Source organism: Terrapene carolina, unplaced genomic scaffold (assembly GCF_002925995.2).
Source record: "Terrapene carolina triunguis isolate 2854851 unplaced genomic scaffold, T_m_triunguis-2.0 Scaffold68, whole genome shotgun sequence".
In the NCBI taxonomy this organism is placed as follows: domain Eukaryota; kingdom Metazoa; phylum Chordata; order Testudines; family Emydidae; genus Terrapene; species Terrapene triunguis.
In genome coordinates this window covers 36,506,078-36,530,426 of record NW_020664419.1, presented here as the reverse complement: position 1 = coordinate 36,530,426, position 24,349 = coordinate 36,506,078, and the positions used below count along the sequence as shown (strand labels likewise).

General features: G+C 41.8%; 1 protein-coding gene across 1 annotated transcript; it reads left to right on the top strand.

Moving 5' to 3' along the window:
• The first annotated feature begins 15,921 nt into the window (after nt 1-15,921).
• On the top strand, nt 15,922-23,318 carry LMOD2 (leiomodin 2). Its single transcript, XM_024214727.2, has 3 exons — nt 15,922-16,324; nt 20,646-22,001; nt 22,884-23,318. The coding sequence occupies exons 1-3, from the start codon at nt 16,052-16,054 to the stop codon at nt 22,908-22,910; spliced, it is 1,656 nt and encodes a 551-aa protein (XP_024070495.1). The 5' UTR covers nt 15,922-16,051; the 3' UTR covers nt 22,911-23,318.
• Nucleotides 23,319-24,349: the final 1,031 nt, after the last annotated feature.

Genomic DNA, 24,349 nt, shown 5'->3' with positions numbered 1-24,349 from the left:
TATTCTCTACTTAACTGTCCATTCACCAGCATGGGGGAGTGTAAACAAGAAATTTACATTGCATTGCAGGAATGTTTCAAACCGCATGTACACAGCGGACTGTTTGTCTACACTCTGGTGGGGGGTAATTCTCAAAGAAAGGAGGAGGGTATAAAATAAGAGACAGGGACTTCCACATCACCTCTCCTCCTTCTGTCTAGGGAACAAGGCTGGGACTGAAGACTATGCAGGTGTTTCCCTGTGTATAATTCTTGAATGGCTGAGAGAGCATTCATGGTCATGTGGCTGGGAGTGATTTTACATGCTAGTGGCTGTAGGTGAGCAGGCCAGATGTGGCTGTTCTGGCAGCAAAGCAGTATTAAAGGCACCCCAGGCTATAGAGTTAAGGGGACGCCTCTATTCTATAGTCCAGCTTGTACCCTAGGGAATGTCACACACCCCAACCCTCCTGGCTGACAAGGAGCTGAGAAACTGGAAACACTGGGAGCACCAGCTCCCAAGTTCCCAGGCTTGGCACCCTGGATTTCTAGGGCTTCCAGGGACCACAGCTTTAGGGCAGCCAGCTGGTGGACTATCTCAGATAGGGAACCCTAGTGTTTCCAAGTCAATTAAATTTGTGACTGTACTCCTTAGGGGGAGAAATGTATGTCTCCTGCTCTGTTTTACCTGCATTCTGCATATATTTCATGTTATAGCAGCCTCAGATGATGACCCAGCACATGTTCGTTTTAAGAACACTTTCACAGCAGATTTGACAAAGAGGATACCAATGTGAGATTTCTAAAAATAGCTACATCACTCAACCCAAGGTTTAAGAACCTGAAATGCCATCCAAAATCAGAGGGAGGAGGTATGGAGCATGCTTTTAGAAGTCTTAAAAGAGCAACACTCTGATGCGGAAACTACAGAAACCAAACCACCAAAAAAGAAAATCAACCTTCTGCTGGTGACATCTGACTCAGATGATGAAAATGAACATGTGTCAGTCTGCACCGCTTTGGATCGTTATCAAGCAGAACCCATCATCAGCATGGAAGCATGTCCTCTGGAATGGTGGTTGAAGCATGAAGGGACATATGAATCTTTAGTGCACCTGGCACGTAAATATCTTGCAACGCCAGCTACAACAGTGCCATGCAAATGCCTGTTCTGATTTTCAGGTGATATTGTAAACAAGAAGCAGGCAGCATTATTTCCTGCAAATTGTAAGCAACCTTGTTTGTCTGAGTGATTGGCTGAACAAGAAGTAGGACTGAGTGGACTTCTAAAGTTTTACATTACTTTATTTTTGAATGCAGTTGTTTTTGGACATAACTCTACAATTGTAAATTCAACTTTCATGATAAAGAGATTGCATTACACTACTTCTATGAGGTGAATTGAAAAATACAACTTTTTGTTTTTTTTACAGTGCAAATATTTGCAATAAAAAATAAATATACAGTGAACACTGTACACTTCGTATTCTGTGTTGTAACTGAAATTAATATATTTGAAAATGTAGTAAACATCCAAAAATATTTAAAATAACTGGTATTCTATTGTTGTTTAACAGTGCGATTAATCCCGCAATTAATTTTTTTAATTGCTTGACAGCCCTAGTAGAAACTTCTTTAAAAAAAAAACCTGATCTGTGTCATCACCTTTTCCCCAGGAGCTGAAGATTTAAGAAATATACCAAATATGAAATTCATGATAAAGTATGAGAGTTGACAGTCCGGGGGTAGTTATACTGCTAGACCTTTAAAACACCAATTCCCCTGCCTTGTGATTATTTGCTCTTTGTAGTTCAGCAGCCCCAGGTCCCAACTTACATTGTGACCCCATTGTGCTAGCCACTGTACAAACACATAGAGACAGAGTTCCTGGTCCAAAGAGCTTACAATCTAAATAGACAAGACAACCAAAGTGGGAGAGAAATACAGGAAGTAAGTGGCTGGCCCGAAGTCGGACAACAGACCAGTGGCTATGTCTATACTACACAGCTTTTAGTGACATGGCTGTGTCGACACGGCCGGCCTTGTTGCTAAAAGTCAGGCAGAGTAGACGCTGTTTGTCAGCACTTTTGCAGATAAAATACTTCCACCCCCTACGAGTGGGGTTCGTATTGTCAACAGAAGAGCGCTCCTGCCAACAATGAGCCGTTTACATTGCCACTTACTGTTACAAAACGTTTGTCTTTTGGAGGGAGGGGGGAGCTTTTTTTAAGCATCTTTGAATGACAAAAGTTTTGTCGTTCAATTGGCAGTGTAGACAAAACCTTTAAGTCTTAGTTCCAGGAGAGAGATCTGTACCCTGCTTCTCTCGCTCTCGCTCTCTCTCTGAACCCCAGTTCTTATTACCTCCTGTCACCTCCCCCCATTGCCTTCTTCCTGAGTTCATGTGTGTTCCACCCAGCCAAGCTGGGAGCCTCCCATTGATAGGTGTCAAATGTTCAGTCCTTAGGGTTTCCACTGTGTCTTTAGTGTCTTCCACTGATATGGGTTAGTTCCCACCAAGTCCTTAACAACCTTTCCAAGACAATTACATGACAAAAGACCTCATGTTTCCTGCTTTGTCCACTCCATGCACAGCAATACCAAGAGGAGAGGGAAACCAAGGCATGTATTTGTCACAGAAGTACATTGAGTAAGTGAATAAATATTTTAAAGTGTTTGTCTGGGGCTTGGGGGCATTCTCCCTTTGAAATAGTCACAGAAATCTCACTAGCATTAATGGAAGCTGTGCACATAAATCAGGGAAAGAATAGTGCTGCAGGCATCTGTGGCTTATGGTTATCGTAATATGTTATAATAAAACATACACAAACTGTTACTATTCCTAAGGCTGGTTTTATAAAGTGAAGCTTTAGTGACATGTACAAACCATTGATTTTGCTTTCATAGTTGATACATAATTGATATTTTCACCTAAAACCCCTGAATATGATACAGCCTCAGGGCAAAATTATTCTCTCTTGTCTGCACTGCACTGAGAATGTCCATAGGATATTCCATGGTGGCCAGAACTCCCATTAATGTCAATATGAGCGCTACTTATGGGACAAGGACAATGCAACAGAGAGGAGAATTTTGCCCTTACATTGTACATCTATTCGTAGCTAGATCCCCATGTATTACAGTCTTCATTTACAAGTGTTTTTAGATTTGTTTGCTATTCATTTTTAAAAGCAAAAATGCACAGCTTTTTAATCACTTGGGAACTAGATGAGCAAAGGAAACAAGAGGTGTATCAAATAAATAATACAGATGTAGTGCTGCTATTGGTATAGAAAATAGAGCACCCTTTTGGTTTGAAATGCAAACTATGGGCTGTTAGGCCTCTAGCTGTCCCCAGGGTCAGGGAACAGTAGCTGACTTTTTTGTAGCTTTCCCACCTCTGAGGAACTCAGTACCGGATTAAGCCCAGACATTTTTTTTTTGTAATTACATAATAATTTAATAAATACCAGCTCTCAATTGAACATGCAGATGATCAGATTTTTCCAAACGTCCAAAGGAGTATGTTATGCTTGCCTTAGTCCCATGGCACTCATTAGGAAAGAAGAAGTTAATTATAGTGTTCTCTTTGCATTACGCTTTTAATAATTATGTTCTGTTTACCTAAAATATTGCCTCTTGCATTTTCAGTGGGACACAGACTGTATTCTCCTCTTCCTGTTCTAAACGGTTGTGCAGTATAGCTGTGCCGCTTCAAAACAGCTGCTGTGTTTCACCCTAAGCGTGTCTGTACTTCAGCAGTGAGTGAAGTGGTTTCTATATATAGTTTATAAATCTGCTGGTAATGCCTGTAAGGCATGTTGAGAACCCTCCTGAGGGATAAAAGGAGCTATATGAAAATAAGATCATCATCATAATCATATACACTATTTTATCTTTCTTTTGCACTGTAGTAACTGATATTGAGGAAGTGTATGGTCAGCAGAGATGTGGAGAAGTATTTGCTTTGAGCAGAAGCCAGATGGAAATAGTTTGTGCTATCAAAGGTAACAGCCTCATCTCTCATTACAGGACATGATTCTTATTTTACTAACACAGAGTGATAAGGAGGTGTTAACTGTATGGGGAGAAAAGGAGAGTGGAGAAGAAACCTTTGTACACTTAACTTTTGTTTGCCTATATTGGATTCTCTATTTTATTTTTATTCAGCGAGGCAAAGAAGAAGTACAAGGGGTGGTTTATTTTATTAGCACAGTGCCTGTTTCATCAACAGACAATATTGAAAGTCTGATGTGACTCAAGGTTTGCTGTGTAATAAAACAGACCATCAGCATCTGGGTCACTGGTAGTTGAAACGAGAGGGCACCTGGCAATGAGCTTTGCTTCTCCAAATCGAGGTGGGCTGGTTCTTGGATCACTCCAAACATCCCATGATCCCCTCTGCCTTTTCCAAACAAACTTTTCCTCCCAGTGCCCCTCCCTGGGCAGAGTGCTCCTCCCAGCCAAGACAGATTCTCACACTTTTCTTGCTAGCTCCCCCAAAGAACTGACTCATCTTTCTACCACTCATGAGTTCTTCATCTTCTTGCCAAGAGAGGCAGCCCAATCAATCCCAGCCATCCAGCTGGCTGGCCTCATACACTATTACCTGCTGCTTTGTGGGAGCCAATGCTGCATAATTTCCCTTCTGAGTGCAGGGCCCAGATCTCCAGAAGCCTATCTATGCCACATAGCATCCTTCTGTAACGGGAAAGCTCACCTAGAATTCTTCATGAGGAGACCCTCTCATTTGGGTCAAAGCAGCCTGGTCCCTATTATCTCTCTTTTGGAAAATAACCCGTGAATGTTCCTTGCTCTAAGACACCACCAATGTCCACATCCTTTTAAAACTGTCAGGTTTGGAGACAAGTATCTTTCAGTATGATACACATGTTAAGTTTCAGTGAGAAAACAAGATTAATGGTAATACTATGCTATAGAAGAGTGGACTCACAACTGGAGCACCTTCTCATGGCTGAGCATGGCCTGTATAGTGCCCCTTGCTGTCAGCTGCTCCTGTTCCACATTGGTCAGTCTCTGCCTGTGACTCAGCCCTCTGGCCAGGTCGCGTTTAAATCCACTCCTTCTGGGGTAAGAGAAAATCCAATACAACAAAAAGTCCAATGTCTTTACATCAGGATTGTTGGCTCGGACCCTGATCTTCACATCTTTCTCTCAGGGTTTGGTCATCTCTTATCTCCTTCTCTCAAGGGCAGTTTCCCACTACCTTCCCCAGTGGCTGGCAGCAGGGGCATCATTTCAGAAAAATTGGGGGGAGGGGACAACAAAGTTGTGTTAACATATAGAACATGTAATTATATTATATCCTACAAAGTTGGGTGAGGGTGGTGGTGGCAGAGAAATAGAGCATATACAGCTGCCCCTCTGCCCCATAAAATATGACATCCTTGGCTGGTAGGGGAAGCTCGGCCCTCACTCTCCTCTGTGCTTCTTCTGATGTGAGCCTATTAGCAGGTCCCTCCACAGCCTCTCCAAGCTTGCCTTTCTTGCAGGGCTAGGATTCACAGGGTTATCCTGTAGAAGTCCCCAATAAATCCAAGCATAAAAGTATAAACATAAACCCCCTTTTGCCCTCTTCAGGCTTGACCTTTATCCCCCTCTTGCTCCTCAACTGAACACCTTGCAGGGCTCTTCCCACACTCTGAGCCCAGGGAGAAACTGCAGAGTTCCCTTTCTCTCTCTCTCTGTGGCCCCCTCTGCTACAACTACACACTTCCTCTCTTTATTCTAGCTCCCAGCTCCTCCCCTCCCTGGGATTCATCAGTAGTTGCTGTTGCCCACCCTCCAGGTGCAGCCAGGTACATTAATAGAGCTCTCTAGTTCCAGTTAACCCTTTTCATGTAAGTGTAGGGTAGGCACTCCATCGCATCCTATTTCATTTAAGGAATAAGCACCATAATTTGATTGGTGTTAGGGCTTACATTTGGGCTAGGCTTGAGCTTTGTTTAGAGTTTTGGCTACAATTAGATTTGCAGTTATAGGTAACCTTAAGGTAATATGGTCATCTTTAGAGTTAAGGCAAAAGCAGGGCTTAGGGCTCAAACAGCATTTGCTATTAAGATTATTGTCAGGGTAACGGAGGTGGTTAGAGTTAATGGTTAAGATTAGGGTGATGGCTAGGGTTAGAGTTTGTGGGTATTCTGCATTTCATATTTATCAGTACTAAACTTCACTAATGGTTTTAAATCTGGAATGTGCCCTTTCAAGTCTGGGGTATTCAGGTCAGAGGTTTTGGTTCGGACTATCATAGAGATGGAGATCAGTTGTGAAATCCAGATTCTAATTCTAGTTTTCAAGGGAAGGAAGATTTTGGCTCAGGCCCATCTCTAAACTCTCATCTCTTTGTCTTTCCTCAGCATGGATGGAAGGGAAGGAGCCTTCTCTCCCATGTGACTCCTTGTTTACAAAATCACCAGGACAGATGATCTCAACAATGGAATCATCTGGCATAGAGAAAAGCAGCTGAAAAGTTATTCCTTCACATGCCTTCAACACATGCTTTATCGAGCTTGCTTTGCTGATACCACTGTTAAATGTAGGTGATGACACATAGCTTCCAAGGACAGTTCAGTGTGCACAGTTTTCAAGAGTTGTGTTTGTCTCTAGGGTAAAGCAGAGACAGCTTGTCCCATCACTCTGTCTTACAGCCATGTTTAGATATCACACAAGACTGACTTTTTCTCTCTTCTTTTTGACCTTTTCTCTTTAAAGAAAGGCCTCTGAAGTGCAGATTTAGGCTGAACTACTTTGAGAAGGTTTAGGCACTTCTGAATGCAATGGTATGTGACTACTCACAGCGAAAGCAAATATACTGCTACCTACACACACCTAGAATACTTACTATCAGTGGATCAGTCAGATTGGACTATGCATTCACACTGGAACTGTAGGAGTAGCACCTAGGAGCACCTTTGTAAAGATGGAGAAAAGAGCGCAGAGGACATGCAGTGGGGAAGGGGGGAGAGTACAGGGGCCATCCAGTGGGGGAGGAGGAATGCACACGGGGCATGCAGTAGGGAGAGGGGAAGAGAGAGAAAGGAAATTATAGGGGGAGAACAGAATGGAGGATGGCAAGTGGAGGAGAGAGTAAGGGCCTAGATGAAGAAACAGAGGGAAAGAAGAGAAACAAAGGGTAGAGAAAGAGGAAAAACAACCCAGAGGGAGAGAGATAAAGGGGAGAGCCAGATGTCCTTTTTAGTTGCATAAATGTATATTGTTTTAAACATGCATTGTAATTGAACAGTGCTCCTGAAGCATGGGATTCCAATTCAATTGTTTCCTTTACAATCTAAAATATGTCTGGCAGGCTTCCCTTGTGCTCTGTGACGGAACTAAATGGCATCTCGACAACAGGCCATTGCACATACTTTGAGAACAGGTTGGTCAATAGTTTGGTTATTTGTGGACCATTTTTCCACTGACCAAAGTGGAAGTGGGACCTTGTGGTGTATACGCCCCTGCACAGGTGTGAATTTCACCCTTCGGGCATTGCACATGGGTTTTCAAACTATTGGGTCAAAATGACTAAACTTTGGCAACTTGTTAGAAACCTGACAAAATTTCAAACTGTTACTTGAAACAGTTTAATTGGTGGAAATGAAATGGAGGGGGAGAGTGTCTGGAAGGACCCCCTCTTTCCAAAAACTTGGAAAACAGTTCATAAGAGAGAGAAAAGATTAACGTCTGCCCTAAATATTAGTTGCCAATGAGGGGCTTAAGCCCCATATATCTACTACTACCATTGGCTAAAGGTGGTGTGGAAAGACACTATAGAAAGACACACACATGAAAAGAAACTTATATGCAAAGTATCTTCAAATGTGGGAACAAATCCTGAACTTATAAAAATGGTTGTAATTCCTAACTTTACTCTACATCCTTCGTCCTGCATGAAACAAACGTGCAAGTTAGTCAGTGGCTGTACAAGGGATTCTAGTGGCTTGTAAGCAGTGGTTAAAAAAAGAAGTGGGTAAATTAATCTAAACTAAATGCTTGTATTTGCCCAGTGAGAAGTGGGCAACCTCAGTTTAGCCTTGACTATTCTACTGCTTGTAAGCCAAGGAAAGATGTGCATTCCCTCTGTGCATGGCTTTTGCAACTTTGCAAGGTTTTATCGGTATGAGTTTTAGATGGGTATATTACTGAAGCCAGATTGAGTGATATGCCTCATCCTAAATAACTACCAATAAAACCTTTAAAATCAAACACCACCATTTCTGGTTCTTTATTATTGGAAGGGCTGGCAACACCACATACTATTAAGGTTGCCTGACACTTCCCATTCGAAGAGCCTGTTTTCAGTTGCTTATAACTTTGCCAAATTTTAATTGATTGGGCTAAAATTTGCCATGCTGGGTGTCTGCCTCAGGCTGGCTTGTTCTGGGGAAAATTTCTGCCAAAACAGACATTTCCAAGAATAAGTCTAGGGAAAAATACATTATTTTACCTGTATTAAAAAATTCGGCCATTTTTTTTCTTTGACCCTCCCGCTTCTCATGATTCAGAGCAAGGACTTGAAATTTGGCAGGAGTGGGAGCAGTATCAGGGAGCAAGTTGCAGCAGGGTCAGTCTCCTAGCAACATAATATGCATAGCTGACTCTGGCAGGGGCTGCCTGATTGACTGCACCGTCTGATCGGTGGAGGTGCAGAACTAAGCTCCTACTTGACCCAGCAGTACCCAGAACTTGCTGGCTGCTCAACGTGTTCCATGCCTGTGCCTGCCCCTGCCCAGCTCTTCTCTCAGCTGTACCCCGGGGCCCTGATTCTTGATTCCAGCTTGGCTTGGCGCTAACTTCCAGGCCTGGCCACCTTCATGGCTCTGACCATTAGGCACCACCACCTATGTCCTAAACATAATCTTGGCAGAGGGCTTTGAGTCAGGAATGTGACTTTTGCCATCCCCTTAGAACTATGCCCAAACCTTGCCAAGTTATAAGCCTTTGAACAATTGCAGTTTGCCTATGCTTAGTGGAGACTTCTCAGATTTTAGAAGCTAAATTCCCTGAAGATTCTATCCACACCAAACATGCTTCAGTCTGAGGCTGAGCAGGACTTTCCCTGCAGCTCTGGGCTGCTGTAGATGGTGTTGGGACTGGATTTGGGTACCTGAAATGAGATCAGGGCCCCCGTCTCTCCTGTACTCTCAATACTCCCCCTTCTGGGCCTAGCAGCTTGGAGGAGCAAGAAGCTTCTGATCCAAATTGAGAGGACACAAGAGCAAGACCAGTGGGAGGTATGGAGGGCTGTAGTTCTGGCTGACGGTCTGGAGTTCTGGCCGCCGGCCCCTTGCCAGCCGGGGTCTCGGCCGCCAGCCCCGCTCAGCCCACTGCCGGCCTGAGTGAACGGAACCCCCGGCCGGCAGCTCAGCCCACTGCCGGTCAGGGGTTCCGGCCACCAGCCCTTTGCCAGCCGGGGACCCGGCCATCGGCCCCGCTCAGCCTGCTGCCAGCCTGGGATACCAGCCGCCGGCCCCACTCACCTTGCTGCTGGTCGGGGGTTCCAGCCGCCCGGCCCCCTGCCAGCCGGGGTCCGGGCTGCCGGCCCTGCTCAGCCCTCCTGCTAGCCTGGGGTACCGACAGCCAGCCCAGCGCTCTGCAGCCCTTATCAAAAATTACACTACAATTAGCTTGAAAACTTGAAAACTTAAAAACTTTGTATATTACAGTAATCGTTAAAAAACATGTATAATGTTAATAAATACATGGGTTTGATTAAACAAAGTAGTTGTACTTATGTGCCTGTGCTTAATTTGTGTTTTCGATGATTTACCTTCTAAAAAAATCTCGCGTGTCTCGCACCCCCAGAAAGGGCATCTCGCACCCTCAGGGGGTGCGTGCACCCCTGGTTAAGAACCACTGCACTAAACTGATAAGATCTGCATTTTAATTTAATTTTAAATGAAGCTTCTTAAACATTTTTAAAACCTTGTTTACTTTACATACAACAATAGTTTAGTTATATATTATAGACTTATAGAAAGAGACCTTCTAAAAACGTTAAAATGTATTACTGGCACGCAAAACCTTAAATTAGAGTGAATAAATGAAGACTCGGCACACCACTTCTGAAAGGTTGCTGACCCCTGGTGCACAGGATAGACTTGCTTTGGGGATGTAGCAGGGTTGTTAATGAGGATGTGAAGGTGCAAAGAGTCACAAAGGAATCTCACTAAACTGGGTGACAAAATGGCAGATGAAATTCAACGTTGATAAGTGCAAAGTCACACACATTGGAAAAAGTAGTCACAACTATACATATAAACGAATGGAGTATAAATTAGCTGTTACCACTCAAGAAAGAGAGTCATCGTGGATAGTTCTCTGAAAACATCTGCTCAATGTGCAGCAGCAGACAGAATGTTAGGCACTATTAGGAAAGGGATATAAAATAAAACAGAAAATATAATGACATGATATAATCCATGGCATGCCCATGCCTTGAATACTGAGTGTAGCTCTAGTCGCCCCATCTCAAAAAAAGGTATATTAGAATTGGAAAAGGTGCAGAGAAGGGCAAAGAAAATGAGTAGGGGTATGGCACAGTTTCTGTATGAGGAGAGATTAAAAAGACTGGGACTGATCAACTTAGAAAAGAGATGACTAAGTGGGGATCTGATAGAGGCCTATAAAATCATGGTGTGGAGAAAGTGAATAGAGAGATCTTATTTACCCCCTTCAGATAACACACAAACCAAGGGTCACCTGATGAAATTAATAGGCAGCAAGTTTAAAACAAAGGAAGTACTTCTTCACTCAATGCATAGTCAACCTGTGGAACTCATTGCCATGGGATGCCAGGAAGGCCAAAAATGGGTTCAAAAGAGAATTACATAAGTTCATGGAGGATAGGTCCATCAATGGTTATTAGCCAAGATGGTCAGGGATGCAACCCCATGCGCTCACTGTCCTTAAACCTCTGACTGCCAGAAGCATCTGGCACTAGCCACTGTCAGAGACAGGATATTGAGCTAGATGGACCATTGGTCTGACCCAGTATGGCCGTTCTTATGTTTTTATTTGAATGAGGCAGGGGATTGTAAGAAGAGAGATGATGTTCTCAAAGTTCAGTCAGTTGAATGCTGCCCTGGAGAACTGGATTCCATCCCTGTCTCTTCCACAGAGTTCCTATGGGACGCTACTTGGGTCACTTCAACCAAACTTTTCACATTAATTGTGTATTCCTCATTTTCTGGTGCCTGACTTCAGACTCAGGTGGCTGATTTGCAGAAGTGCTGAGCACTCACAGCTGCAGTTGAAATCAATGGGAGCTGTGCTTTGTATGGGTGTGTCTACCCATCTGGGAGGCTCACTCCCAGCTGCAGTGTAGAGCACTGTTCATCCAGTGCAATGAACAAGGCGGGGTCCTGTGGGAAATATAGCATGTGATTATGTAAATACAGCCTGTCTCATAATGTATACCCACCAGGGGGCAAATTAAGGTTGCATAGGCTTCTGAGTGCTTGACTTTGCAACCTTAATAATGTTCTGTATAAGGTAGTTTTTGGAGTGTAATATACCAAGTATGTAGTAGAAAATCTGTTTCACAAATGTTCTAGCAAGTTTTAAAAAGTTTATTGGGGCTTTTCCCTTATCCCTCAACTTGTAGTCAGAGGCCTTAGTTGTCACTAGTCCAATTGTACAGGACTCAGAGGCAGCCGTAACCCCATCCCTAATGACATAAAATAGCTCTTCCATATTTGCTAATCTCATGACTTTAAAATCCATTAGTTTAGGCCCTTCCAGTGTTAGAGCCATGTGCTAGTTCCTAATGGGAAGCTGGGAATCGCCCTTTTCCAGTTTTGTAAACTTCTATTCCTAGCACTAGACTGCCACAAGGTATTCAACATTAAAGCTGTATCATTATTGTGTGTCACTGGTCCAGGGTTTCATCTTGCCCACCCTGGGCCTCAGCCAGGAGTAATACTGAAGGGTGGGGGATGGAAATCCACAGTTTGGGAAGAAGAAGGAAATACTTTTCTGGCAGGTCATTTTAAAAAATTGGCTGCTGTTTGAATCTGTTCAGGGTGTGAAATGGTAGAATTAGTCTCGGGGAGATAGATAAGTGGGCAGTTGAGGTTGTCAAAGGTGCGTGATAAAGTCATTTTTGTATCCTTACCAGCCAGTTTTTATATACTGTATGTAAATTAATGTGTGTGTGTGTGTGTGTGTGTGTGTGTGTGTGTGTGTCCATTACATAGATTTGGGGGGAGGAGAGGAGTGAGTTGTGAGAAATATTTCCATTCAGGTTTTGTAGTGTTGACAGTTCCTATATTATTTGAATCTTGGTGTGTCTTTCTGTCTTGTCAATTAGACTGCAAACTCTTCAGGGCAGGGACTGTCTCTTACTATGTGTTTGTATACTGCCTAGAACAGTGGGGCCCCAGTGCTGATTAATAGACTCTGAAGGAGCTATCACAATACAAAATAATAAACTATATAGTTAGCCAGACTCTGGTCACCACTGTGGCCCCATTATGCCACTCCCACAGTATATGGGGTCTATAACTGGCCAGAGGACAATTCCTCCAATACAGCAGCTGCATAAGACCAATGTATGCTACTGTGGTAATCATCCTCACAGCCCCCGGTACAGGGGCCATTCCAGAGTCAGGACAGTATGTTACAGGTATGAGGGGGAATCACTGTAGCACTTAACCCATAAAGAACTATGGGGAGGCCGCCATAAGTGAAAGGAGATTCTTAAAGACGCTTTGGGGTCTGCGCCTCTTGGCCTGTGCCTTCTGTTCTGCACCTTTCAGGAGACCAAACACAGAATCTACCCCCAAATAAGAGCTGGTCAAAAACTGGAATTTCCATCCCACAGAATAGTCCAAGATTTTGAAATTTTCTGTGAAATAAAATGCTCCAAAAATATTTTGTTTGAACCTTATCAAAACATTTTGTTTTGACTTTAATCATTTTAATAATATAATAAATATAATTATAATTGAAACAATAATATAAAAAGTTGATAATTTCCTGTTGAAAATTTTTGACAAAATTAATACATTCCCAATACATTCCCAGTGTTTCAATTTAGTCAGATCAGTATTTTCCGACAGAAAATTTGTCCATCAGAAATTTTTTGCCCAGCTGTACCCAGAATGTTTGTTGTAGAAATTCTGGGCATTATATATAGATTGCGTTGTGCTGCTATTTCACAAACTCAAATGGTAGCAAGCAGGTTACCATCTTAATATACTGAAGGAATAAACTGAGAATTCTGACAGATATATTGAGCAGAAATTGCATTTCATCCATTCTACCATCAAAGCCATAACTCCTGAACACAAAAGTTAAAAGAATAAACAATACATATTATTTCTTTCATTTTTTCATATATTTCAAAGGTTTGGGCTAGGTGTAATATATGCTAATTGCAGTTTGTCATCTTAACAAAAGAAAAATGTGTACAACTACCATTGTGCCAAAGTATCATCTGGACACATTTGACACAAGTTTTGTTTTCTTCACAGTAGCTCAAGCTGCAATGATGGCACCTAGTTCTATAACAGACAACAAACATGAGTGGCACATTGTTTTCAGGTTATGGTAAGATTTAGCCAGCATAAGCAATCTGAACACACTTATGTAGAGCCCTACCAAATTTGCGGCCATGAAAAACATGTCATGGACTATGAAATCTGGTCTTTTGTGTGCTTTTATCCTATACTATACAGATTTCATGGGGGAGACCAGCATTTCTCAAATTGGGGGTCCTGACCCAAAAGGGAGTTGCAGGGGGGTTGCAAGGTTATTTTAGGGGGGGGTCACGGTATAGCCACCCTTCTGCACTGCCTTCAGAGCTGGGCGGCCGGAGAGTGGTGGCTGCTGACTGCGGGCCCAGTTCTGCTGGCAGCAACACAGAAATAAGGATGGCAATACCATACCATGCCATCCTTACTTCTGTGCTGCTGCTGGTGGTGGCGCTGCCTTCAGAGCTGGGCTCCCAGCCAGCAGCCGCCGGTCTCCAGCCGCCCAGCTCTGAAGGCAGCGCCACTGCCAGCAGCAGCACAGAAGTAAGGGTACCAATACCGCAAACCCCTTCTACAATAACCTTGCGATCCTCCCACAACTCCTTTTTGGGTCAGGACCCCTAAAACTACAACACCGTGAAATTTCAGATTTAAATAGCTGAAATCGTGAAATTTGCAATTATTAAAATCCTCTGACAGTGAAATTGACCAAAATGGACCACGAATTTGGTAGGGCCCTACACATATGTCATTTGATTACATGACAATCCAAGTGCATTACTTTAGTCACGTGGCTTTGCTAAGTACTTCAAACTTTTACATGAATACCTTATGCATTGATTAATTTTGTATTCCCCAGCTTTGATCCCACTTCTGTAGGATACTAAACTGTATGAAAATTCAGATGAAAACAAGTGAAATAAATAAAAAAATTAAAATCATAAGAGGAAAATTAGGTTTTGTTAACCAAATCTGTATATGAACAGCATGTGGCTATATCTCCTCTGCCCAGTGCCACTGAAGAATCAATCCGCAAATAGATGTAGAATATCCTGATGAACATCACAGATTTAGTCTTAGACACCATGCTAAAAAGAACCAAACAAACAGTGATGGTACTGAACAAAACCAGTGGTCCCAAACCTCCTCCTCTTCCACTTGCACTGAATATACTCTTAAAACTCTATGAGATAAAAAGAACTTGGTATGAGTGTGTATATGGAGACACTGTGTATTTTTATTGCCTTGTTCCTGACTTATTCTGCTAAAACAACCTTTCTCCTGGTTAAGGACAAGAGCACAGGCTTGAAGAAGACCACACAGTGCTGGGCTAAATGTCTGAGAACGGCGGCTCTGGTTTAAGCATTCAGTATCTTTCACTTTTAATAGAAAAAAGTGATATATCATGTATTATTTGAACAATACCATATGATTGTGTATTTAAAGCCCGTTTTACAGTGCCTACATATGAAGGGGCAGAGGGAAGGTCGAATGTTCAGCTTTCACTCTGTATTTTCTTACTGTTGGGTGCCAAAGTGTGCAAAAGTAATATCACATTGACATAGTTTTTTGCATTAATTTATGGCTATGATATTGTCCCATCTCTTTAGGATTAAGAAAAGGAACGCATAACAGGAGTTAAGGAGCACTTACCCCTGGAAGAGAAGGAGATGCAGCTAGTTGCAAAATAGCCATTATAGATTTATACCTGCTTGGTTCTGCCAAAGTTAGAGCTGTGATAGTGTTATATTGTGGAATTTAGGGCCGAGTTCCACAATAAGGCCTTGTGAAATCCAATTAACATGAGTGGCACATTGTAATCCTTAATTTTAAATAAATCATATTGACTTCAAATAAACTTGTCATTCTAATTCTCCCTCAGATCATTTTTCAAAATTGAAATAAAAATAAATAGCCCAGTTGTATGGTCAGTTAGGAGCTATGTACGACACCCGGAGTGGTGCTTTCCGTAAACTCTGGAATGCTGACCTGCTTGGCTTCACATTACATTACTGCTGATTACAAAGTCTTCACAAAGCCTTGGCCTGATAACATTATAGGTCCCCCAAATAACCATGAAAATGAGTGGAACTTCCCTTAACAGCTGTGCAGTTGTTTTATTCCCCACCCCCACTAGCAACTCAGAATTAAAGTGCATTTTTATTGTTCCCTTTCCATTGTTGCTTGAGAACAAAGTCAGTGTAATTATGCATGTTGTTTTATTTCCTGCCATTCCCCTCTGCCCTGCTAAGTACATGGGCTAATACACTCTCCTGCTCTCAGGCTACACTAAATATGGTAATGGTCAGTGTGTCAATAATCCCCCTGTTTAAGGGACCTGCAAACACTAGTGATGTGACAATCTATCTGTCCAAATGTCTAGCTGACGTCTGATGCTTAAAACAGAGCATGCTTTCATCCCTTCATGCATTGTAGTAACTCCCATGACGACTCTTAAAAGGGTGCCTCAGCTAGTCAGGGAAACAGTTGCCGACCAAACGAGATACAGCCTACTTGATTCAGCTTTCTTGAATGCCTAATTATTTCAACTTTCTATTGGCCTGACCAAACGGGACCATGTCTACCTTTGGCTACAGAAGAGAGCTTAGTAAATATGAATCCATTGATGAAGATGAACTCCTTGCTTCTCTGACTGACGAGGAGCTAAAGGAGCTGGAGAGGGAGCTAGAAGATATTGAGCCCGACCGTAACCTTCCAGTGGGGCAAAGACAAAAGAATCTAACAGAGAAAACTCCTACAGGAACTTTCAGCAGGGAAGCATTGATGGCCTATTGGGAAAAAGAGACCAGAAAACTCCTAGAAGAAGAAAGGTTGGGGGCATGCGAAAAGGTAGGATTTCAGAGCATTCACTGTGCCCTGGAAATATTCAGGCTCACTCTTCAATGACTTTCCATCACTTACCATTGTTATTTTCTTCTGATCCACTACAACATTTTAAAGAAAAGTCCTAGTGACAATCTTTTGCTAGAGTGCTGTAAATTGGCAAAGGGGATTTTTGTTTTTGGTCTTGCAGTGCCTTAAAAGCTCTTTTGGGGAAAAAAATCCTGTAAAAGGAATTGGCATTAGTGGTTAAAATAAGTCATATTATAGCAATGGTTAAAGTGATTTTACAAAATTAGGCACAAATTAGTGTGTGCTTCTAGCCAACCACATAAGTTGTTAGGTAAGGTACCTTTTTGGGGGGGAAGAGGGAAGCTAGTAGACTGCTTTTTCCTCTTATGAAATCAATAAATAATCAGTATTGTTTTTTGAGGAGCAATAGACTGAAAGAATGATCAACAGGAAGAGAATTCTGAATTTTTAGCAGAGGAGAGGTTGGGCAAAAAAGTGCAGCAGAACCCACTGGTCAGATTTTTGTGTGATGTAACTCAGCATAGCTCCATTGCAGTCAATGGAACTATGCTGATTTACACCAGCTGAGAATCTGGCCTAATATCTGATGATTTCAATGGCACACTGTGTGCTGTCTTATCAGAACACAGCTGGAGGAATTTATAAGCATAGAGGCCTGGAGTTGGTATTCAGTCAATCAACATATTAATAGAGTACTCATCATGCAATCTGTCCCAGGGAGCTTTATATAAATAGTAACAATAGATGCTGGTTGCCGAGAGCAGTATAACTCAGTAATAATAATTAAGGGCTTGATTCTGTGAGATACTCAGCACCCTCAATTTTCATTGACTTCGGTGTGTGTTGAGGCCACCCAGCACTTTGCTGAAACTGCTCTCAGGATTAAGCACTATAAAAGGCAACTTTTTTTTTTTTAACACATGCACTATAACTTTCAAAGCACAGCATGGAGTTTTAGCTGTGTGAATGCCAATGATTTTGCAGCTAAAGTTCCATACTGAGCTCGGGTGATTAAGGACCTAACTCTGCCACGCTTGCTCACAGGGAGTGGTATGCTGTTCGGCAAGTAGTCTCATTGATTTCAGGATTAAGGGTATGTCTACACTGCAAAAAAAAAAAAAAAAAAAGGTGTGTTCTTAACGCAGGTTAGCTAATCCGTGCTAACTAACTTGGGTTAAAGTAAAATTGAAGATACAGCAACTTGGCTTTTAATTTAGGTGAACAGCTCAAGTTAAAGCCTATAGGGTAGCATGGATTTGAACTCAAGCTGCTAACCTGAGTTAAAAGCCAAGTCACTGTGTGTCTTCACTGTTATTTTAACCTGAGTTAGCTGACCAGAGTTAAGGACCTTTTTTTGCAAGGATACATGCCCTAAGGGTGGCAGAATTGGACACATAAGTCAGTTACTGTTAAAAATGCTAACACTCTGGATCTACAGACTACAAAGTGTTTACACCAGGGATGAGTTGGACCATCTTTGCATAATGAATATACTGTTATCTTACAATCAGGGAAGAATCACTGGGCACAGGATTTGATTACATATAGTGTCTGTTATACTGGTTGTAATGTCTGTGTAGGCAAATACAACCACCATTATACACTAAGCACTAGCTCACATAGCCTTAGACATCAGAACCTATTTTGCTGAGATATGGACATCTGGACAGGACAGCAGAGTTAGCCACTTACTTTTTTCAACTGAATCTTTAATTTACATCCAGGCAGGAATAAGAAATGGCCAGAGAAGTCCTAGTTGTGGTGTCCTGTCCATAAGGCAGGATTTCTGACTTGGCAGCAACTTTCATCCCAAATGGCAATATTGGGTTAGCATTTGGTATGAGCCTGCTGTAATGTGTCAGTTAAACCCACACTCTTTGCTCTGGAGGTGAGAGAGCTACAAAATGTATCCATAAACGTCAACACCCTGCCATCTGATGTCTATAAAGCGGGATCTGCGGGTGAAATCTTCCCCACACTGAAGGCAACAACAAAACTCTCATTGATTTCAGTGAGGTGAGGATTTCGCCCTAGGTGTCTGTAGCAAGTGTGCATTGGGATATACTCTGATCAAGATGACAGAGAGCAAGCCACTGAAGAATTTAAAAAGAGAGAAGTAGCAATTTTAAACTTACTGCTAATGCTTACAGCTGGTTATGAAATTGAAGGATGGATATAATATGAAAGAGAATTGAATCTCCCCCCCCCCCCGCACTTCAAACACAATTCTGGCAGGGTTTTTTTTTCACACTAATCTTCTAAAGTCACTGTAGAATATTACCAATCAGTCACAATTAGTACATTACAAAGTCATGAATAGGCGCTCAGAGACCATACTGAAGAGTGTGCTATAAATGTCTAGATAGATACATGTGTAGGAATTAAAGGGGATGTTCTGTGCAGCAGCCATATTCTCAACTTTTAAACTTATCTGTATATGCACTGAAATTATAGATATAGGTCCTGACCCTGTAATGAGCTCTATTGAGGCAGTGGCATTGAAGTCAATGGATTTTGGGGGGGGTCAGGGGCCTGCCTGCACAGAGTTCATTTTAGGATCAGCGCAATCCTGCAAATTCTACATGTTTTTTGCTCCCGGTGAATCACACAGAGCATTTGTAAGATTGGGCCCATGGTTTGTTACCCTGATGCCTTTTGTACCTCCATAGTCAAGCTTCTGTAAGCGTGATAATGATGATAACCCTATTTTGTATGTGTCCTGCCACAGAAATCTGCTCAAGACTATGAGATAGCATGCAAGGTGTCAATACTGCAGGGATATATATACACATCATTAACCACACTTTGTTTAAATTGAATTAGCAGTTATGTGGGGATTTAAACACTGATGGTTAGGGCCTTGCCATTTTGGTAACTTTTTTGCATGCCTCCTGTCAAAATCAAAAACAGCATCTCTGTAAGTACGTTGCATGGACCCAATCCTTATGGGATATTTTATAAGGATTAACATATTCAACTTAATAAAGCAGCACATGCAGAGCCTCTGTTTTTCACCCAGAATTTTACTAAAAATTCAATATTATGGATTTATAGGATTTATTAGATTATTTATATGGATTTATTAGAGTAGAGCTCTTGCGATCGAGGGATTTAAGGTCAATTGTATGCCAAGGACCAGCACAAGACCTTTGCAGCACTTCATTGCCTCTTAAGCTGTCAAAATGGAGTTGAAATGAAACCTTAGTGGTGCATAGGCATGGAGCTGGCCCTGTGCACTCTGCAACTAGCCCAAATTCCAGGAATACCACTGAACTTTGGGACAGTTGTATGTATATCTGAATTTGGCATGTCAGTCCCATCACAACTTTGAACTTGTTAAAGTATTAAAGTGATGCTAGCGTAACGTTATGGAGCATATTTTCAAACAGCCTCTAAGTGTGCACACCCAAAATTGTCCATCCAGAATCTTGGGTGGACAGCTATTGTAATTCCCCCCCCCTTTTTTTTTGCTCAAATTTTCATGTGAAAATGGTATTTGTGTGTGAAATTAGGCAGCCATTTAACTGATTTAAATGCATATATAGCATTTGTGCATGGAAGTCTGAGTTTTGGGACATGCAATAATTTGGGTACCTAAACTCCATGTCATTAAACAGGAGTATGTCATTTTGCACATAAAAAATGTAGCTGATGGGTTGTGGCCACTCTGAAAAACATAGTACACCTCTACCCCGATATAACGCAACCCGATATAACACGAATTTGGATATAACGCAGTAAAGCAGCGGCTCCGGGGAGGAGGGGGGGCGGGGCTGCGCGCTCCGGTGGATCAGAGCAAGTTCGATATAATGTGTTTTCACCTATAACACGGTAAGATTTTTTGGCTCCCACGGACGGCGTTATATCGGGGTAGAGGTGTACTATAAGTCTGTCTGAGTGAAACCCACATAAGCATGGAAATTCAGATAGGGCAAATCCATCTGACATTCCATTGTGAATATATCAACTAATGGGTAATTTTATGTATATCTGTGTTGCAGTGTCATGGGCCAGATCTTCCACTGGTGTAGATCAACATAGCTCCTTTGACTTCAGTAGACTAAGCCAATTGATGCCAAGGATTTGGCCTCTAGAGAAAGGGGAGAAAATTAAAAAAAAAAAGAATATTAAATCAGATGAGATTTTTTTCAGTTCTCTTAAATTTCCATGCTTCTGTCAGTTTATTTTAAACCTTTAATTTCATATCGTTTAAGTATAATTGCTGTTGGGGAAAATCAAAGTAAAGCTTAATATTTTTGCTATCATGTTTAATACCGACACCTACATTCCTGTTCAGGATTCAAAGCAAGAAGACGACAATTCAGAAGACACTGAGGAAGAATATTTCACAGGAACTAACAGTGAAATTTCCGAGGAGGCATACACTGAAGAGGAGGAGGAAGAAGAAAAAGAGGAAGCAGAAGAAAAAGAAGAAGAAGAAGAAAGTGATGAAGATGACTCAGAACAAAAGGAAAATGCTGCAATTTGTGAAAGGACTGTGACTTGTGAAAGTGACAGGAGTTCTGACCACTTGAAACGCAAGAAATGCAACATCCAGAAGGAAAATGAAAATGTCATCAATGGTGATGGTGGCAAAGACACAGAAGACATGAGCTTTAAAACGGGTGCCATCCACCCTTGTGGAAACCCAACAGTTATTGAGGATGCTTTGGAAAAAGTTAGGAACAATGACCCTGACACCAGTGAAGTCAACTTAAATAACATTGAAAACATCACCATACAGATGCTTACACATTTTGCTCAAGCCCTCAAGAACAACACAGTGGTTAAGATGTTCAATCTAGCCAATACTCGTGCTGATGATAGTGCGGCAATTGCTATTGCTGGGATGTTAAAAGTGAATCAGTATATAACGAGTCTGAACATTGATTCAAATTTTATCACAGGCAAAGGGATATTGGCCATCATGAGAGCTTTGCAGAATAACAAGGTTTTAACAGAACTACGATTCCACAACCAACGGCATATCATGGGCAGTCAGGTTGAAATGGACATAGCTAAACTGTTGAAAGACAATACCACGCTGGTGAAGCTAGGGTACCACTTTGAGCTTGCTGGACCAAGAATGAGCATGACAAGTATCCTCACAAGAAACATGGATAAACAAAGGCAAAAACGTATGCAGGAGCAAAAACAGCAAGAGTCTGGTTGTGAAGGAGCAATCAATCCAAAGACCAAAGCCTTGCAGAAAGGAACTCCTGGGTCCTCACCTTATGCATCGCCTAAGAGCTCACCTTGGTCCTCTCCAAAACTACCTAAGAAAGCTCAGCCTGTCAAAATCCAGCCTCCAGCTCCACCTTCACCTCCTCCTCCCCCTCCCCCACCACCTCCCCCTCTTCCCCCCATTGTTCCAGAGAAAAAGGCGCCAACAAGGAATATAGCTAAAGTCATCAAACAACAGGAGAGCTCCAAGAATGCCTTACAAAATGGACACAAAAAGAAAAAAGGCAAAAAAACCAAAAAGCATGAGAATAGCATATTGAAAGAAATTAAAAATTCCTTAAGATCAGTCTCAGACAAGAAATCAGAAGAAGGATCGCGACCCTCTACCCGACCCTCCACCCCACAAATGTCTCTTCATGATAGCCTTATGGAAGCAATTCGGGGAAGCAGCATAAAACAGTTAAAGCAGGTAAGTAAGGACCACATTTAAATAACTGATTATGGCTCAAATATGGCATAATCCAAAACATGCATCATGAATTTTAAAGCATAGATATTTAATACAAGATTACACTTTAAGAAATATCAGTATAAGTACATATTTGGGAATAGTTTTATTTTTAAACCTGCTTTCATGACTACGCTTTCCATTTTAATTTGACCTCAGTTTTGACAGAACCCAGGGTGCTGACAGAACCCACGTTCAGACTTCTTCGGGCTTGGGATTCTCAGTAGAGGGTCGCTGTAGGAGTATAGCAAGCAATGAGCCAGAGGTGAAATTTTGCCACCTTCAGGCAAAGCTAGTCTTTTTCAGCAAAGCCTTCTCTTCAGAATTGAGTTGTGAAATGGGCTTGATTTCTTGCTCAAGGAAATAAGACACCTCGATCTGACACCTCTTAAAATAGCATTAAGCTATGGAGGTAGGGATGGGAATGGCTGCATGGGCAGTGGGCTTGGCTAGCTGTCCCGAGTACGTACCTAGGGTTTCAGATGGGATTGTACTTGTGTTGGCTAGCCACTCCTGCCACCCATGCAGCCATAGCTATACTGCTATTTTTAGCGTGCTAGTTCAATGAAAGTTAGCACGGGTATGTCTTCCTGAGAGAGAAATTACACCTCCAGCTCCAATGTAAATGTACCCTAGTCTTCTTCACAGAGTGAATGAATGTACTTCTAAATATGTTTAATGGCATCCATGTACTATGGTGACAGGCACCTTAGAAACGGATGTAAATCACTGTCATATTATTTAAGCAAAATATACATATCGGGACAGACCACGCTGCTGCTTCTTTTCCAGCCAGTATTGTAAATTAATGAGAACCCCCCACCCCACCCCACTATCTTGTAGGTGGAAGTTCCAGAAGCTCTTCGATGAAAGCATGGAATATAGAAGAACCAAAGCTCTACAGTGGTCAAGGGAAGGTTACTGAGTTGTTCAACGATGGTAAATAGACTATATTGTGAGCTGCTTCCAAAGGGCACTCTTAGAATTGAAACATTTTATTTTCTTTTTAAAGAGATAGACCTATTAAACATTAACCAATGCTTTAAGAATGCATAAGCCTTTTAATCTGTAAATATGGAAATAAACATCTTTTTTATTTAATGAGATTTCTATTGGAGAAATAGCAGTTTATTTAGATATTCTTTTCAATATCTGAGTGATTGCACATCACTGGACATGTTCTTTACATTGAGATGTAATTGTTTAGTGATCTGTGTTATTTTTCTTTTTTCATGAATTTACAATAAATGTGGTTTGAAGTTTTTAAGCAACCAAAAAGATTTTAGTCCCGGGTTTCTGTGAGTACAAATCGGGCAGGTGTTCATGTACAGATGTGTCATTGGTTAAACATCCAGTTACTGGGGTGAAGAGGTTGGTATAAATGCCTAGAGGTCTTTTTTTTTTTTCCAGAATTGCTTAGCACACACAGCATCCATTGACTTCAGTAGGATTTGCAGGTGCTCAGCACCTTTGAAAATCCAGACATAGCTAGATTGATTAAATAATGCATTGAAACTCGTAGTCAAGAGCATAGCAGCCATTAAAAAAGGCAAACAAGATTCTTATTTAAAATATCAATGGGAATCTAATATATAATAAAAGAAGTGATCTTATGGTGTAAAGCAAATGTTAGACATACTCCATGTAGAATACCATGCACAGTGCTGATCACCACGCCATGTGTCAAAGAAAGCATATCAGAAAAGGTGCAATGTAGGGCAGCAAAGATAACAGGTAATAGGAACCTAAATTATGCCAAAAGGTTAAGGAAATGGGGCTTATTCCCATTATGAAAATGGCTTTGAAGTGACCTAGCCATTTACATAACAACGAAAAGGAGTGACAAAACAAACAGAGCTATGATTGGTGAAGTGGCAGATGGTGTTGAATTAAGAGGTGTTGGGAACCCCAGGGAGAACAGAGAATAATACAAAGAGAAAAAGATGTTTGAAATGTACACCAGAAACAACTCTCTCATATAAATGCAAGCTAATACACCTGGGGTGAGAGGAGAGGAGGAATAATCCCAAACAGAGATTCAGTGGGATGGAAAAACCAAGAAAGCCAGGCCAGCAATCAAGCAGAAAAAGACCACCAGGTAATATGGCCTGAACGACAAGCTGGGTATGAATTTTCAGTACGATTTGTTGAGAACCAACAAGAACCAACAGAGGTGTCACATCACAGACAACATAGTGGGAAGCCCCTCTCAATGCAGCACTGGCGAGTCTCCCAGTCTAGTCAACAATCTAGAATATTACAGTTCTGAGCACTTCAGCTATCAGAAACACTATGATAATTTGGCAGGA